This window comes from Coturnix japonica, chromosome 2 (assembly GCF_054131305.1).
Source record: "Coturnix japonica strain WE chromosome 2, WE-NBRP24, whole genome shotgun sequence".
NCBI lineage: Eukaryota > Metazoa > Chordata > Aves > Galliformes > Phasianidae > Coturnix > Coturnix japonica.
Genome location: NC_140664.1, coordinates 63,450,222 through 63,466,274, shown reverse-complemented (window position 1 = coordinate 63,466,274; position 16,053 = coordinate 63,450,222). Strand labels below are relative to the sequence as shown.

General features: G+C 36.4%; 1 protein-coding gene across 22 annotated transcripts in view; it reads right to left on the bottom strand.

The window, feature by feature from the left end:
• Positions 1–16,053, bottom strand: part of BBS9 (Bardet-Biedl syndrome 9) — a 257,151-nt gene that overhangs the window by 236,945 nt on the left and 4,153 nt on the right. For all 22 annotated transcript variants that reach the window (XM_015855026.3, XM_085539999.1, XM_085539992.1 and 19 more), the window contains exon 5: positions 14,773–14,886. In XM_015855026.3, coding sequence (XP_015710512.2) covers positions 14,773–14,886 — 114 coding nt within the window. The remainder of the gene's footprint in view (positions 1–14,772; positions 14,887–16,053) is intronic.

The following is a 16,053-nucleotide window of genomic DNA, read 5'->3' as shown; positions in this document are numbered from 1 at the left end:
GTAGGATAGATGAGTGATCAGTGAAGTAGATTAAGAACTGGCTGACTGGCAGAGCTCAGAGTCATAGACCTGTAACTACTGGTCAGTTCTGGGTCCAGTCTTCTTTAACATCTTCATCAGTAGCCTCAACGAAGGGATAGACAGCACCCACAGCAAGTTTGCAGATGGTACAAAGCTGGGAGTAGTGGTTGGCTAACCAGAAGACTGAGCTGCCATTCAGCAAGATGAGGGCAGGAAGGAAAGTTGGGCAGAGAAGAACCTTATAAGTTTCAACAAGGGCAAGAGTCCTACACCTGGGGAAGAATAACTATAAAGATCAGCAAGTGGTGTGGTGTGCTGGGGGCGGCTGTGCAGAAAGGGGGCAATGCCAAGGCAGACGCTGGTGTGTGGTTAGAATACGGGACACTGGATTTAAACTGAAAGAGAAGTGGCTTAGGTTAGATGTTAGGAAGAAATTCTTCACTCAGAAGCAGGGTGTCCAACTGAACAAGGTAGACCATAAGCCTCTGCAGCAACAGAGTTCAACTGCATCTTGGGCTACATCAGGAAGAGTGCCACCAGCAGATAAAGGGAAGCGATCCTTTTCCCTTCTCTGGACACTTTCAAGCACTTTAACATACTTTGAATACCGCAGAGTCCAGAAGTGCACACACAGTATTCAAAGTGAGGTTGCACTAACCAGTACATAGAGAGGATCACTTCTTTCGACCAGGTGGTTGTGCTGTATTTAGTGTATCCCAAAATGTGGTTTGTCATCTTGGCTGCCAGAGCACACTCCTGGCTCATGATGAGCTTACTGGCACCAGCACTCTCAGGTCGCTCTATGCTGAGGTGCTCTCCAGCTACTTGTCTCCCAGTCTCTGATATGTCTGGCATTGCTCATTCCCACGTGCAGAATCTGGTATTTACCTTTGTTCAGCTTCACACCATTAATGATTTCCCATGTGCCAATTTATCTAGAATCTTCTGCAAGGCCTCTGCAGAAGAGTCAACTGCACCTACCATTTCAGTATCATCAGCAAACTCTCTAAGGATACAATCCACTCCTGCATCCAGGTTACTGGTGTAAAAGTTAAACAGAACTGGCACTAGAATTGAGCCCTGGGGCTCATGAGATTAAATGTCATTAGATAAAATAAAATAAATAAAATGTTTAATTGTGAGATTAAAATGAAAAAAAGACAGGCACTTGTAATATAAATGCCCTTACTAGCTTAGAAATCTTGTACTATATCTTTCTTAACACAATTTCAGGTACTACCAGTTATATGGATAGTAGTGAGACAGGCTTCTAATCATAGCTTTCTGGTTTAAGAAGTTTAGATAAAATATGCGGTTTAGTTGTTTATTCATCTGATGACATTAAAAAACATAACATATTACAGCAGATATTTTAATTTTATGCAGCAGTGATTATGTGGTAGGCACATTACACTTCTATTAACAAATGAAAAATACGGGTCAATAAAGCTGTTACTGTAATAAGCAGTAATAGCTTCTATGTATATTAAGAATACCTAATTCTTACCAGTTTTGTTGTATCATAAAAATAATGAACGCTAGAAACAAAAATGTAGCATCTTGCAATACTAAATTATGTTCTATCAGAAACTGACCTATTCATCTTTAGCGTTCATAATAAACCCTAACTATGAACACACAAATACCACTGTTAAAATATCCTGTTTTAATAGTAGCAATATGACAACGCTATGACATAACAAGTTCTTTAGAGCATTACAGTGATCTCCATGAGTACTGTGGCACTGAACCGAACCGCCTGACGTCAGCCACTGAAAACTTCACCTAGCTAAAATACTGAGTAAAAGCTGTGCCTCCTTTAATAGCACAGCAACATTTCTTTATATACCAGGTACTCTGTTGACTGCATTTGTGTTGTTTCTACTCACAAATTTTTAAATTTGTGTTTTAACCAGAAATCAAACTCCAATTACCTGAACTATTAAATGTAAACCATAATTAAAAAAAAAATAAATTGTGCGTGAACTTTTATTTCCCAGCTTTTTATAGAACATCTTATTTCCTTTGGCCATTTGTTTTTAATGTGTAGTTAGTGAATAGGGTTTTTATATTTCACTTTAAGAAATGCCGTCTTCCAAAAACTCAGCCAGAAATGTCCATTTCAAAAAAGCTTATTGCAGCCAGTTGGCTTTGCCAGTGACATATTTATAAAGTGAAAATATAACCCACAGTGTTTTCTGCAGATCAGATGGAATCACTTAGTATACTCTACATAGTTTCAGCAATGCATGCCTCGAGAGGAATGTCCTTCAGCCAGCAAGTGTTACTTTCAAGCAGGAGTCCAGCTACCGTTGTTTTGTAGTTTCATTATTCTAGCATGATATGAATACATTTATGTCACGCTTGTTTCTTTAAACCAGAATGTATTTTTAGAGCTAATTCAAAGTCAAAATGAGTGGCAGGTGGTCGTTCTTTCAAATAAGCTTCTAATTAAAGATATTTTGGAGCTTAAGTTTTTGCATGTTAGTGATTTCCTCTGCTCGGAGTCTCTCCTCTGGCACCAAATCATTTTCATAAAATGTACGCTATGTAGTCACAAGGCCTGAGCACCACGTGAAAACATGCAATGAAAACTACAGCATCAAATGGGATAAGTCAGAAATCAGAATAAGCATCTTAGAGCTACAGAGTTTAGGGATATGTCAGCAGAGACAATTTTCCTGCCTTCAGTGGTATTCATAAACTCCAGTCAAAAGCCTAGTGTGGAAGGAAGTGTCAATGAAAATAAAATTAGAGGATAAACTGGCATTAGTAAGACAAACTCTCAGGTTTATGGATGTTTTATATATGGGAAATGCTTTCTTAACTGAAGAAAATATAAGTCTCTAGTACATTGACCAGTAAAGAGATGCATACAAACTGCACTACCACACACAGGAACAAAGATCACTATCCTGAGTTAACACAAGAAAAACACATTTCCATTTTCTTTCATCTCAGAAATTTACACCCTTCTTCACCTGCCTCCCTCCCCTTCCCCCCCCCCAAAGAAAAAAAAAAAAAAACAAAAAAAAACCACCCCAGCACAGACAACAAAGTCCCCACCAGTTCAAATCACTTCTGGAGAACTGAACTCACTTCTGAGCATAGCTCCTAAAGCAAAATAGTTTCAGGTCAACTGTGAGAATAGCACTTCACGAATTGCTTCCTACTAATGGAAAAACCATTTGAAAAATATATCGGGCACTTCTTCAAACAATGTATGTCTAGTAAAAGGCTAGTCTTAGGTTACTACTCTAAGCCAAAGCAGGAAGCAAATGTCAATGTACATTCAGAAGTAACACCGACTGGACTAACTTGGTGGTCTGGTGGCTGCCCACTGTGTAACTACAGAAGGGAGTGAAGTTCAGGACTTCAGCTGCAATCACTCACTCTAGACCAAAGGTTCTGAAAGCACTGCCAAGGCAGTGCAATACCCTGGGTAGACATAAGGAGAAAAATACCCTGCATCGCTCAGTGATGATGCATGTATCCAATCTAAAAGATGCAAGAAGGGTACATGTGTTCCAGCTGAGACTGACTAACCGCCTTCCCATTGGAACTGAAAAAATCACTGCAGCAGGAAGGAAATAAAAACAGAAGTAGAAGAAAACTTAAGAGAAACTAAAGGAAAAACACTAAAACTTCATTCTACCCATGTTTGTTTTAATTATTTTCTAATCCCATCTAGACATTAAGTAAAATATGTTCACAAGTCCCAACACAAGAGATGCTCGCCCTGCAACAGCCTAGTGTATTAGAATTCTTCCTGGTTAAGGCATAGTGAAGTACACAATCAGCAAAATTGCTATTCTTATAGAAATTCTTATGGAATTTTTAAATGGAATTTCTTATGGAATTTCTTGCTATACCCAATCATCATATCATGTTCTCCTTACCTAATTCTTTCATATTTCTGAATTTCATGAAGCAAAGAAGAGAATTCTAGATGGAAAACTAATCCTGAACTATTGAAGTTTCTCAAAGGCCAGATCAGGTAACACGGACCTCATTCACACAAACAACCCTTTAGAGACTTGTGATACACTCTTTATTCTTGATCATGAATTTTTACAGCTCGAAAAAATGCAATAATATTTCTAACTCAAACAAGTATTCTCAGAAAAAATAAATGTTGAGGCAGTTGTGAAAGCAGCATCATAGAAAGCTGCTCCTTTTCGGTGTAGTAGATTCACTAATTATAGCTGTATAATTAATTACAGCACATTACCTACTGATAGTACAGACTGAACCATAGCTGTGCACTGTAGAACAAATGTACGCACAGATATAGCCAGAATAACAAAGGATGGTAAAAACACTGAAATAACAGGCTTCTTAAAAGGAGAAATTCTCATCTGCAAACCTTTTCAAAGTCAAGCTGCAACCATCTGAAGCTACATACCTATCATACATTATGTTCATATTACAGAACACCTTACTGAACTTGTAAATCTGCCTCGAAGAAAAATGAAATGAAGACAAGTACTGTCAGCAGTTGCCCTTTCAAATCAATAGCCTTCACTTGAACAGTTGTTGTTTTTTTGTTTGTTTTTTATTAAATGAATCACAAATCAATAACAGATCTTTCATTAAGCTCATGAAAGTTGCATATTGGCCATATTTTGCAATACCTTAGGTGCAAAATTATCAGTAGGATCAATAATTATCAGTAGGATCTTAAGTCAGCGTCATACAATAAATTCATCTTTAAAGTGTTGTCTGAAACACACATGGAATTAGAATGGAACAGAATAGCAGAATCAATGCAACAATGAAACCCAATAACAACCCCCATCTTTTTCACTTCTCCATGTCTATAGCATATTCTATATTTCCATTTCCTCATATAAGAATCTTGCATGAATTTATTACTTTACTACTAGCTTTGCAAATATGTGTTCATAGTTTGCGGTTTTTTTGTTTGTTTGTTTTTGTCTGTTTTTAAAACAGATGACATTTTAAAGTGTATTTCGACATGAATCACACATTTACTTCTGGATACCTATTTGTGGCTTAACTCAGCAACAGCTCAGCACCATAGCCATTCACATGGTATAGCACCTTAGCATTCTGTAGCTGCTTAGCAAGAGCTACTGTGTAAGCTTAAGGTCTCACCAACTACAATTTCCATTTCCATCAAGGGGAAAAAAAGTATATAAAAAAATTAAATCCACCAGAATTTTTCAGTTCTTCCTCTTCTTGGATTCACGGTCACTTTAGTATATATTTTAAAAGTCTGTTTATTTTGCATATGCACAGCTGTTTAAGTTTCCCATGAGTCAAAAACACATACATCACAAGGACTAGAACTTCTTGTCACCATGAGAAGGCATATCCCATGACCAGAACCAGTTGGGTAGCGCAAAATTAGAATTCTCTTTATAAATTTGAAACAGAACTGTTGCATTTCCACTGATTTCTAACACCTCTTCCTACTCTGTTCCCTGTCACTTTTGACACAGGCAAACAGTATTCATTGATTTTGTCATTAATTTGTCATTAATTATTTTTTTCTGTGCTTGGAAGTTACACTCAGATCTACTCACCATGACACAAAACATCCACTTCAGTGAGTAACCTTGTAGAGAGATTTCTAACAGGTTTCCAAGTACAAATCATACCAAACAGCCCTCAAAACGTTTTAAACTGCAATTAGCAGAAAGCATCATAGGCCTGTACAAGATGTGTTTCAACTATTCAGCTATTTGGCGGGGGGGGGGGGGGGGGGGGGGGGGGGCAGGGAAATGACAGAGGGGAGCGACTAACAAGAGTTTGGTGATCTTCCAAATAAATCTTTGTAATGGATAGAAGTTTTTTCTTTCTGTAAAGAAACAGTTACAAACGAACACCAGATAAATAAACAAAAGCTGTGTATACACATTTCTGAAACATCCTTTGAGAAGATGAAAAAGACTGACTAGTTTGAAAATGAAACTGCATTCTTTTGGAGGAAAAAGTACAGGACAGCAAATGAATTTGATATAGATGGATGTATCCACATGAAATGCTGGAAGATTAATATGAGTACATATGTAAATAATAAAGCTGCACATAGAATATCTGAAGTAACAGAAAATTCATCATGCCAAACTATTTGTTACACAGGGTAATAATACATATTTTTTAAACTTCAGAGACAGCATCTCGTAGCTTAAATAAAACATCTGATATGATCTCAGACAGTTGTCTCACAGGAAACCAGAGAATGGCAGGCAATAGTGCTAAGAAGAATCTGGGGATTAGACTAGGATGATGAATTAAATATGAGTCAACAATAAGTCACCAAAGAGACAAATGAAAGATGGGGTCATTATTAATATACATTGTGCTATTAAAAACATATGAGGTAATTACTGTTCTGCTTGGCACTGGATGATACTTGGCAGGAGAATCGCAGAAGCCATAACCCCAGATCCAAAGATACGAAACATCTTATGCTACCAACACACAATGACTGTACACATTTGGGTACCATATTTTAACAAAAGAAATTATAACAACCATAGTATGAAAATCTATATGTAAGTGGCCTTTTACTCACACGTACAACTGCTCTCAAACTCAGGTATTTCTACAGTTGTTTTTATTTCATTTTTATTATAGCGCTCTGTTTAAATGAAAACAGACTAAGCGATATATCCAGTAATTTATAATTGAAGTAAAATTCTGGCATACCAAAGTCAATAGCATTTTTTACTTCAGTTGCACTGCAAGCCTACTCATTAATGTTGGGTAAGGTGAAAGGAACATGGTGGTAAAAGATCCAGTGAAATTTTTCCTTGATTATTTTCCCATTCACACATTTACTTTAGTGAAGTTCTAACTCTGTTATTTGAAGACAATATATATATATATATATATATATATATATATATATATATGCCACAAGAAGGCTTTATGTGAGGAAGCATTTAGAAATACTAATCAGGAGATCTACTCCATGAACAAAACTCACAAAGAACAAAACTATTCCAAATAACCTCTCTATCCAGAAGCAATTCAAAAGAAAGGTAATACTTAAACACTATGTTCCTCAAGAGAAGTAGCCAGTAAATCAAAGTCCAAAATCCTACTGCTGCTGTATTAAAACATAGTCATAAGAATCATTTAACCTTACAGCATAAAACTCAGCTGATAATTTTTTTTTTTTTTAAAACTAACACCTAATAAAATTTATTTTTGCAGAATTGTGGAAAAGTTAAGCACAGTCTACCCTTCTTATAAGGTTTCCTGTTACAAAGTTGCATGGTTTACACATATGTTGAATTTTATTATTTAAAAAAATTCTTCCATATAGCACCCTCTTTGTTGTACCACTCAAACATACTTTGCCTCTAGGCCAGTGCTATAATAAAATTAAAATTAATTCAAGACCATTTGCTGAGGAAAAAAAAGATAGGTTCAATATATTTTCACACTTTTTTTCTTCACTTGTAACTTTTTCATGTCGGAGTTGTACTTCCTTTTTCACCTTCCCTTTGCTGTTGTTTCATTATTTCCTTTTAGTGATACAGTATTCACAGAACAACTTCAAAGAAATCTGACCAATCCTGGAAGTCAACTTTAGGTATTAGAGTTTCAGTTTAAAATACATATATTTTTAAAGTCAATTCCAAAGCCCATAGTGCATTATCAGGAAAATCAAATTCTAAATTGCTTTCAATTCATTCGAAGAGATCATATAAGAACAAGACGAACTCACTAATTATTTAAGTTGATGCAATTATACTTTGTGGAGACATACAAAATGGTAATACTGCTTTTCCAATGAAAGCTAGTATCTCTAAAAGAATAACATTAAAAAGATCATTTAGCAACTAAAAAAAATAAAAAAATAAAAAAAATAGGATATTAAACTATGTTTTCACTCTCCACCACCAGAGATTATTAGTATTCTATTTTATTCTATGGTAATCCAATAGCTTGTGCCTCCCACTGGTTATCAACATGCTGTTTCTCCAATTCCTATGCGGAAGATACCTATATCAGCAGAATACACTGAAAAAGAAAACTAGAAAAGTTAAGACTGTTTCTAAATCCACTTGAATGTAACACTGATGATTCAGAGAACAATTCAAGAACACAGCTCTCACCTGGGAAAGGTCACCTGTTCCTATTATAGCATGTGATTACACATCCTAGGCTCTCCAGATAGTACCTTGGGAATCCTCAACTTCATGCATCAGTCTTCAAAGCACAGAACTTCAGCATATACCCCTTACACACTGTTGTTTCTATATTAATCACTATCTGGTCCCACCTTACAATAATACATATATGACCACATGAAATGTATGTGATAATCTGTAAAACTGCCTAAGCTTCAAGTGGTTGTATTTCTTAAGCAAAGCACTCCTCCAGTACTTCTTAATAAAGCACTTCTTCAGTCTTTATGCAGTTTCAACAGAAGTTGCTTCCAGAAGAATTTCCTTGAGCGTTAGCCACATATCTGACTCAAGACAAACAAGGCAAAGAATGGAAACTGTAGCCTGATCTGCACACTTACTCCAAGCAGTTGTACAGTTACATCCTCTGCCATTTCTTACAAGCAGAACGAAGTAGGCTACACATCAGCAAATCTCTTTTTACAAAGAGAACACAAGTAGTATGTTGACTCTTTCTCAAGATGTGGAAGGACTTCAGTTAATGGCTATAAACTGGAGGAATTGTAATCTATCCAACAGAAGCTGGAAATGTAGGAATAAAAGTGATTTGCCATATCACAGCGTCTTTCTTAGATTTCTCTAAGGGTAAGACAACACATTATGTTTAAGCGCTCTCAACGTGAACAAGGAAGTCAAAGCACAGGAAAGCACTCATTTCTGTATGTTGAACGTACAATTTTAAGCTCTCTGTGACACTGATTATCCAAACAGCACATTACAAAGAGACTGTAAAAACTGAATTTTAGGTTATGGAAAGCACGAAAGTTGGTTTTAATGTCCATCTCATGCATATCGTCTACCATACCAATATGCAAATTCAAAAGATTCATAAGTAAGCAGTTTATAATTCTCTTTGACAGATTAACCACCTATACATTTTTAGTTACCATATGAGGATAGATTACTGCTGTTGTTTCACGTAATTGAAGCTAACATTGATAAACCAATTTAGCAAAATTTCTACACACCTAGAGCAGATCCAATTCATTCTTAGGTCTTTTTATTAAACTATATCCTAACATCATTTTATGTTATTTCTCATAGAATTTGTACATGAATTTGTTAAAACTGCAAACAAAAAAATCTAAGAAGAGTGAAAAAATGCATAATCAAGTGATATCAATTCAAATTTAAAGGCGGGCTTTTAGTCTGATCACTTTATACCTACATAGAGAAAACCATACTCCCACTGTTTCGATAAATATTGTTTTAACTTCCTCAAGGGATAAACAACATGTAAAAATCATGTAGAAAATTGCTTAATAAGACTTAACTATTTCTAGACTAGTGTTGGATTTATGCCTTCCTTAAGAACTGAAATGAAGATACACTACTGCATAAAGAATAAGGGAAAAAAGGAATTTTCAACTAAATTAATACTGTTTCTACTTCACTCTATTCTTTTAAACCCAAATTTACAACTTATTTTACAGAAAGAATGATGTGTTTCCTTTTTTTCCCCATTTTTAGTAGGAAAATTAGAATGCTCTTAGGTGAAGCAGTGACTTTCAAATCAGAAAAACAAAAGTCAGAATATTTAAGATGTACTGGGCTGGTAAGCCCTAATCTATTTCACTTGACCTTAAAACTCTTGGTACTTTACACAAGACAGCTGTGAAATTCAAGCTAAAGTTCTAAAACAACAAGGAAGTCACATGCCGCATGTTAGTATTTGTACTGTTTCAACTCTGCACAGGTGCTTCCACATCACAGAACAACCACAGAAGCGCTGACACATCCTTGCTCATATTAGATGAGCTCTCAATTCAGACACTGATTGTCAAAGCTAGACAGGGCAGCCTGTTCCAGTTCCTCACCACTCTCCTAGTAAAGAACTTCCCCATGACATCCAACCTAAATCTTCCCTCTTTCAACTTAAAACCATTTCCCCTTGTCCTGCTATTACCGACCCTTTCAAAGAGTTTACTCCACTCCTGATTATAGGTACCCTTCAGATACTGAAAGGCTGCAATGAGGTCACCCCACAGCCTTCTTTTCTCCAGGCTGAATAAGCCCAGCTCCCTCAGCCTGTCTTCATAGGGGAGGTGCTCCAGCCCCCAGACCATCCTCATGGCCCTCCTCTGGACCCTTCCCAACAGCTTGTACAGTCTTTCTTGTACTGAGGGCTCCATACCTGCATACAGTACTCCAGATGGGGCCTCACAAGAGCAGAGAGGGACAATCATCTCCCTATCCCTGCTAGCCACCCCTCTCCTGATGGAGCCCAGGATACCATTTGAGCTGCAAGTGTTTATAATATAATACTACCCGGTAACTTTGCATTTGACATAGGTACCTTACAAAGACAATGAATGGCAAGCTATAAATGTGATAACAGTAAGCGCTTTCCAAGATGCTGTGAGCTGTCAGCAAACATCCCTTCCTACAACAGAAGTTCCATTGTTAACACTATAATCTTTGGTGGCATAATTGCATGATGCCATGATAATTTTATAGAGGGTCAGGTCATGTTATATGCTTAGAAAGGCTATGTAAAGCAATTTTTTTTGGTAGACTGAGTTCTCTACAAATCATAAAAAAGTACATGCCACTTTCTCAATTTCATTTTGTTCCAATAAATGAAAGCTTATAGTAGAGTCGCCTCATGTTCTTGTAGTTTTATATTTCAATTAAAATAGACCACGAGAATCTGTTCATAATTTCAGGGCTGTGATATTTTGTGGCTGTGTTAAGAGTTCACTTGATCCAAAAAATCCAAAAAACAATTCAGCACTACTAAACTCCATAATTTTATCATTAATCATAGTTTTTAAGATTCATATGCTAGAATAAGGCCACTGCAGAAGAAACTCAATTTACAGCTCTATGATAACAAAAAGTTCAGAAATACAAAGACTTGGCACATGCTGACATTCTACATAACAAAACAATGGGGGAAAAAAAAAAAAGAAAATTAAAAGTCTGGGCTAAAGACAGCACAGTCTTTTTTAAGTGCAGAATAATTAGCTGATCTTCCTAAGTCACATTAACTGTTTTCATTTTTGTACCAGTGTTGCAACAACAAGAAACAAAGGTAAAGTTGAAGCATCGAAGAAGTGCTAAGTTCTACATCATAATCCCTGACTTTGTTACAAATTTTCACACGTTTAGTAACAAACAACTAACTGTACCTACAAATAGATTGAATTGCATTTGATTCCTTGCAGGTTTTGCTTAAAAAGGTGAATGGAAACAAAACAATTCTGGATAGAAGACTAGCTAAACACGCAAGGGATCTCCTTGATTTTTTATTTCCCACTCCCTGGAACCTTAACAGCTTTGCTGAAAGTTAAAAGTTCATTTTGCCTTTTACCAAAATTCCACAACCAACAGAATACTTTGGTTTTAGTTAAAACAAACAAAGAAAACAACACAATAAGGTTTACAGAAAGTGCTTTTGTATTTCCTACACTTCATTAAGTCTTCCAATAAATACACCTGTAGAATCGGTACAAGTACAAAGGCAGACACAGAGACATAGCCTACTAACCAATAACTGTAAAGAGAGGACCATCTAGTGGTCACTTAGCCACATTTCATACACCATTTAAAAAAGCATTTCATTTGAAAATGTTAGCAGACATCTGCTAGCAGATATCCTTCCAGCCTGGTTTCTACTTATATCACATTTCTCTCTCCGTCAGAGAAGTCTCTAATACCATTTTTCTTAATACATACAGAAGACCAAAACCAATCAAGAAATGACAGTTCACCTACATGTTCTATATCTCCACCTCTTTTCACCCAAACAAACTAGTGGATGAACAGACCAAATTGTAACACAACAAGGGTATGAACACACTGATGCCAACTAGTATGCACAGGAGAGCAAAACTTACACTGGAAGAAACTGACTGGAAATATGCAATACACAGTTGCATAAAGGATTCTAATTTTTAATTGAATGTTTCAAATGACTGAAGAGACATCCTTCCCCAAATAGCACATTAATAAAAGCTGTGAGAAATCCGACTCCCCAGTAGTGTGCTCAGAGAAAAGTTTATGTAAGCAAACGTTTAACTCTAAAAACCTGAAGGAGACCTGGTGAAGCTTCATAACCAAACTGATCCATAAAACAGCAGTAGCGCACATGCTTCTAATAGTCCAATTCTGCCTAGTTTCTAAAAAGCTCTGTTAGAACTCTAGGTAAATCAGCATCCAAAAGAAAAATTTCAGGCAGTTTTTCCCCAAAGATGCTACACTTCTTGTAAACTAGGAGAGAAAACTGCACACCCATACCAGCTTAAAAAAAAAAAACAAAAACAAAAAACCCCACAGTGCTGCCTTCAGCAAGAGAAACCTAAGCAAGACTGAGCAAATCCATAGACCAAGTGTTCTGTGTCCTGCCGAATTCTTTGCTTCCTCAGATGAAAGATTATGTTCCTGAGGGATTTACATTTCCCCTCCTCCCCGACACTCCCACAGCATGCTTTCCTTGTACTTGTTCTGCTCAATTGCCTTTCTCTTCTGTCTGCTTCAGTAGATCTGTAAACATGACCCCTGAAGCATCTCTTTGACTTTCTCATTGCTTCAAGGACACAGCAATGAGAAAAGACACGTATTTGGTACACAAATAACAGAGAAGGCAATAAATATAAAAAAGCTTCAGCTAGTTCGCTTCTTCTAGAGCACAGTATAGAGCACACACTGCAAAGCAGGCTCAGTGCTGCACACTCACACCACTTACACCTCACTGGCAGTGAGATAGACTGTTAGCAGAGACCCAGCAAGAAATGCAGAATTGTGGAAGTCACACAGTCAAAACAAGTATATATTTCTTTATATTAAATCCAAGAAAAGCACATAAAAGCCATGTAAAATTGAGACCATTTTCCAATATCCACTTCACCTATTTCTCTGAAGCTTCAATACCTGCCTTAGGGAACATTCAGGTGCCTGATAACAGACTAATGTAATTTTCCTAGATTTAGGTCTAAAAGCTTCTTTATCTTATGTTGGTAATAAGTAATTCCCATTACTATCAAAAGCATCTGCTTTCATTCTTTATTTCTGTCACCTCAAAACAAGACTTGAGGCATTTCTTTTCCCACAGCAATGATTACACTACTGTAAACTGCAACATGAGAAAGAAAGGCAAAGGAGAACAGTTTGATAAGCTGGGAAAGAAAAATCTTAATAAAAAATAAGAGAAATTTACAGAACATATTAGAGTTCCCTTTGCTGCTCCTACTGAGTTTTTTCTGTCAGCACTCACTGTTAATTTGACCCTCCTAGGGATTAGAAAGTGTTTGGCTGGCTCAGTAAGTTCTGAGGTAAACATTATCTGGTTTTCCCAGCTTGCAAAGGTATTTTCCTTATTATCTGATTTGCATCCCACACAGCTTCGATAAGCTATCTTATCAGATGAAACCAACATCAAGTATGAGCTGCTGGATCTCTACAGTAAACAAACATATGTGGCACAAAAATCCAGAGACTTTATTCTGCAGAACTGCATGGTGGTAAATAGATATTCTGCCTTACCACCACATCGCTCCAGAGGCACTAATAACTCCTAGCTTATGATCACTCAATCCATCCACTACTGCAGCTCCACTGTAGTACGTCAAGAATCCAGCTATAATCTCTTCTCAGTTTTAGAGAAAAATCAGCATCTCTTTCAAATGCTAACACAAAGATGTCTGTGCCTGTACATCCACTCCTCAAAATATCCACATTGCTGCTTCCCTTCTCATTCCAATGACTTAAGTCAAGCATTTCTCCAAGCTGTTTGGGCAAAATTAGCAGGTAAAATTATCTTTGATCAGTATAAATAGTGATCAGCTGAATTCTCTCCCCAGGACAAGCCTGACTCTAAGGTAAGGCACTGCAAGATTATTACTAGAAGATTACAGCTACAGAACTGAGAGGTTCTCTGACTATATTTGCCATATTATCTCAGAACGTTTTTTGCCTATTAAGATGGCATTATTTGTGCAGGTAACCACTACCTCACAATGCTCAGTGAAAAATCTGTCTTCTGAAGAGAAAGTACCGCATATAGAGCAAGTCTAAATGCTTTCAAATTAAAAATAAATAAATAAATAAAACACAAAAAAACCCATCACAGATGTTCAAAGACTGAAAATATATTCAAAACTAAAAGTACACCAAATAGTACTTCCCGCTGTTACATTTTCCAGTCTTAGCTATGTTTGTTTTCCTTCCTAAGCCCACATTATGCATCTTTAAAGACTCCTTGTATTTCAGGATCAGAGAATGGAAGGGTTGACTATTCTTTGCCTAGGGTAAAAAGTTACCAAAAAGCAAAATAGAATTAAAGCACAGAAGAAAGTAGTTACTTTGAGCATCAGGGGTTTTTTTTGTTGATTTTTTTTCCCCCCCATCAATACTATCCTCATATGCTCATTACTTGCTCAAGATATGAGAATACAATTGTTCTGTGCTTCATACTCTGCCTCATTTTAATGTATTTTTGAATGGTTCAGATAAAATACATTACCATTTAGAAATATGGCCTCTTCTAGACAGCAGCAGCACATCACCTTTCAAAATTTAAGCTAATCCCCAGCTGCTCACAAGTAACAAACAAATTATAAACAACATGCAGCAAAGAGCTTACCTTTCACACCACCAAACGGTCCATAAGTCATATTACAAGCAGTTCGCTGAAGATGGTGCTCGTACATCAGTTTGATCTGATACTGGTTACCATGTTCCACATTCCCCATAGTTTCTGCAAAATAAATAAATAAAGAGTACACATGACTGCATGAATCAAGGTTGTAAACAAGAACACATAGACCCATCCAGTTGAAGGTTTACCAGTTTAAAGAGCAACCTGAAAAACTGTTACTCCTATTGATTTTGAGATGAGTTGACACTACTAGTTTAAAAATAAAGAAGTAAAAATAAAAACTAAAAAATAAAACCTTAAGACAGAAATAGGAAGACGCTGCAACTACTTACCCATAATTTTATTCATGTCAGGCACACCTTTAATATCTGAAAAAGTCTACTCAAAAAGGAATAATTCTTATAATTCTCTGGTTATATTTGTTGGATGTGTTATATCCAACAAAGCAGGCTCAGCTGTAATGGTCCTTGTTTCAAATTGAACTGTCACCAGTTATAAACTACATTTAATACAAATATGTGTACATAGATAATGTTTAGGCTACATTTATCACTTGCCTTTACCATGTCTGAAATTCAGTACAGTGACCAATACTGGTAAGATAGAGGTACACACATTAAAACTCTGAGAATCCTAACAGCAAGCAAAAAAAAATTTGACAACAGTCACATCAGCTTAGAAAAAAAAAAAAAAGATGTACTGAGTGAATGAGATCTAAGCTAAATTTTGTCCTAACTGTAGATGTACAAAGATTATTTCAACATCCATCTTAAAAAATGAAAAGGTTTGCAGTTTTTGCTAACTTTCCAAGCAATTATTCCAACTAAAATCCACTACGGCTTTCAGATGGTTGAATGAAAGTAGGTCTACATTCAGGATAACACTGGGCAGACTTGGAGGACACAACCCTGGCTGGATAAGTATTTACAGATCAGCACCAGGGGAAAAACAAGAGAAAGTAGTCTGTGCTTACTGACTGTAATACAATACCTATGCCATACATTAGTCAACCTTAAAGGATGCTTTCATTTGTCCAGTAGGAGAGATACTAAAATGAAACTGCTCTACGAATAACAGATATGTGACAACATGCATAAAACAGGTAAAATTCCACTTTATGAAACAGTAATTTGATCTCAAAGTGTAAAGAAATAGTGACCTTTATTTTTGGAATGAGCATCCATTAGATCATGAACACTTGCACATTAGTACGAAAAGTCTATTAAAGGATTGTAAAAATGTTCAAGGTTAAGCTGGACTAGGCAC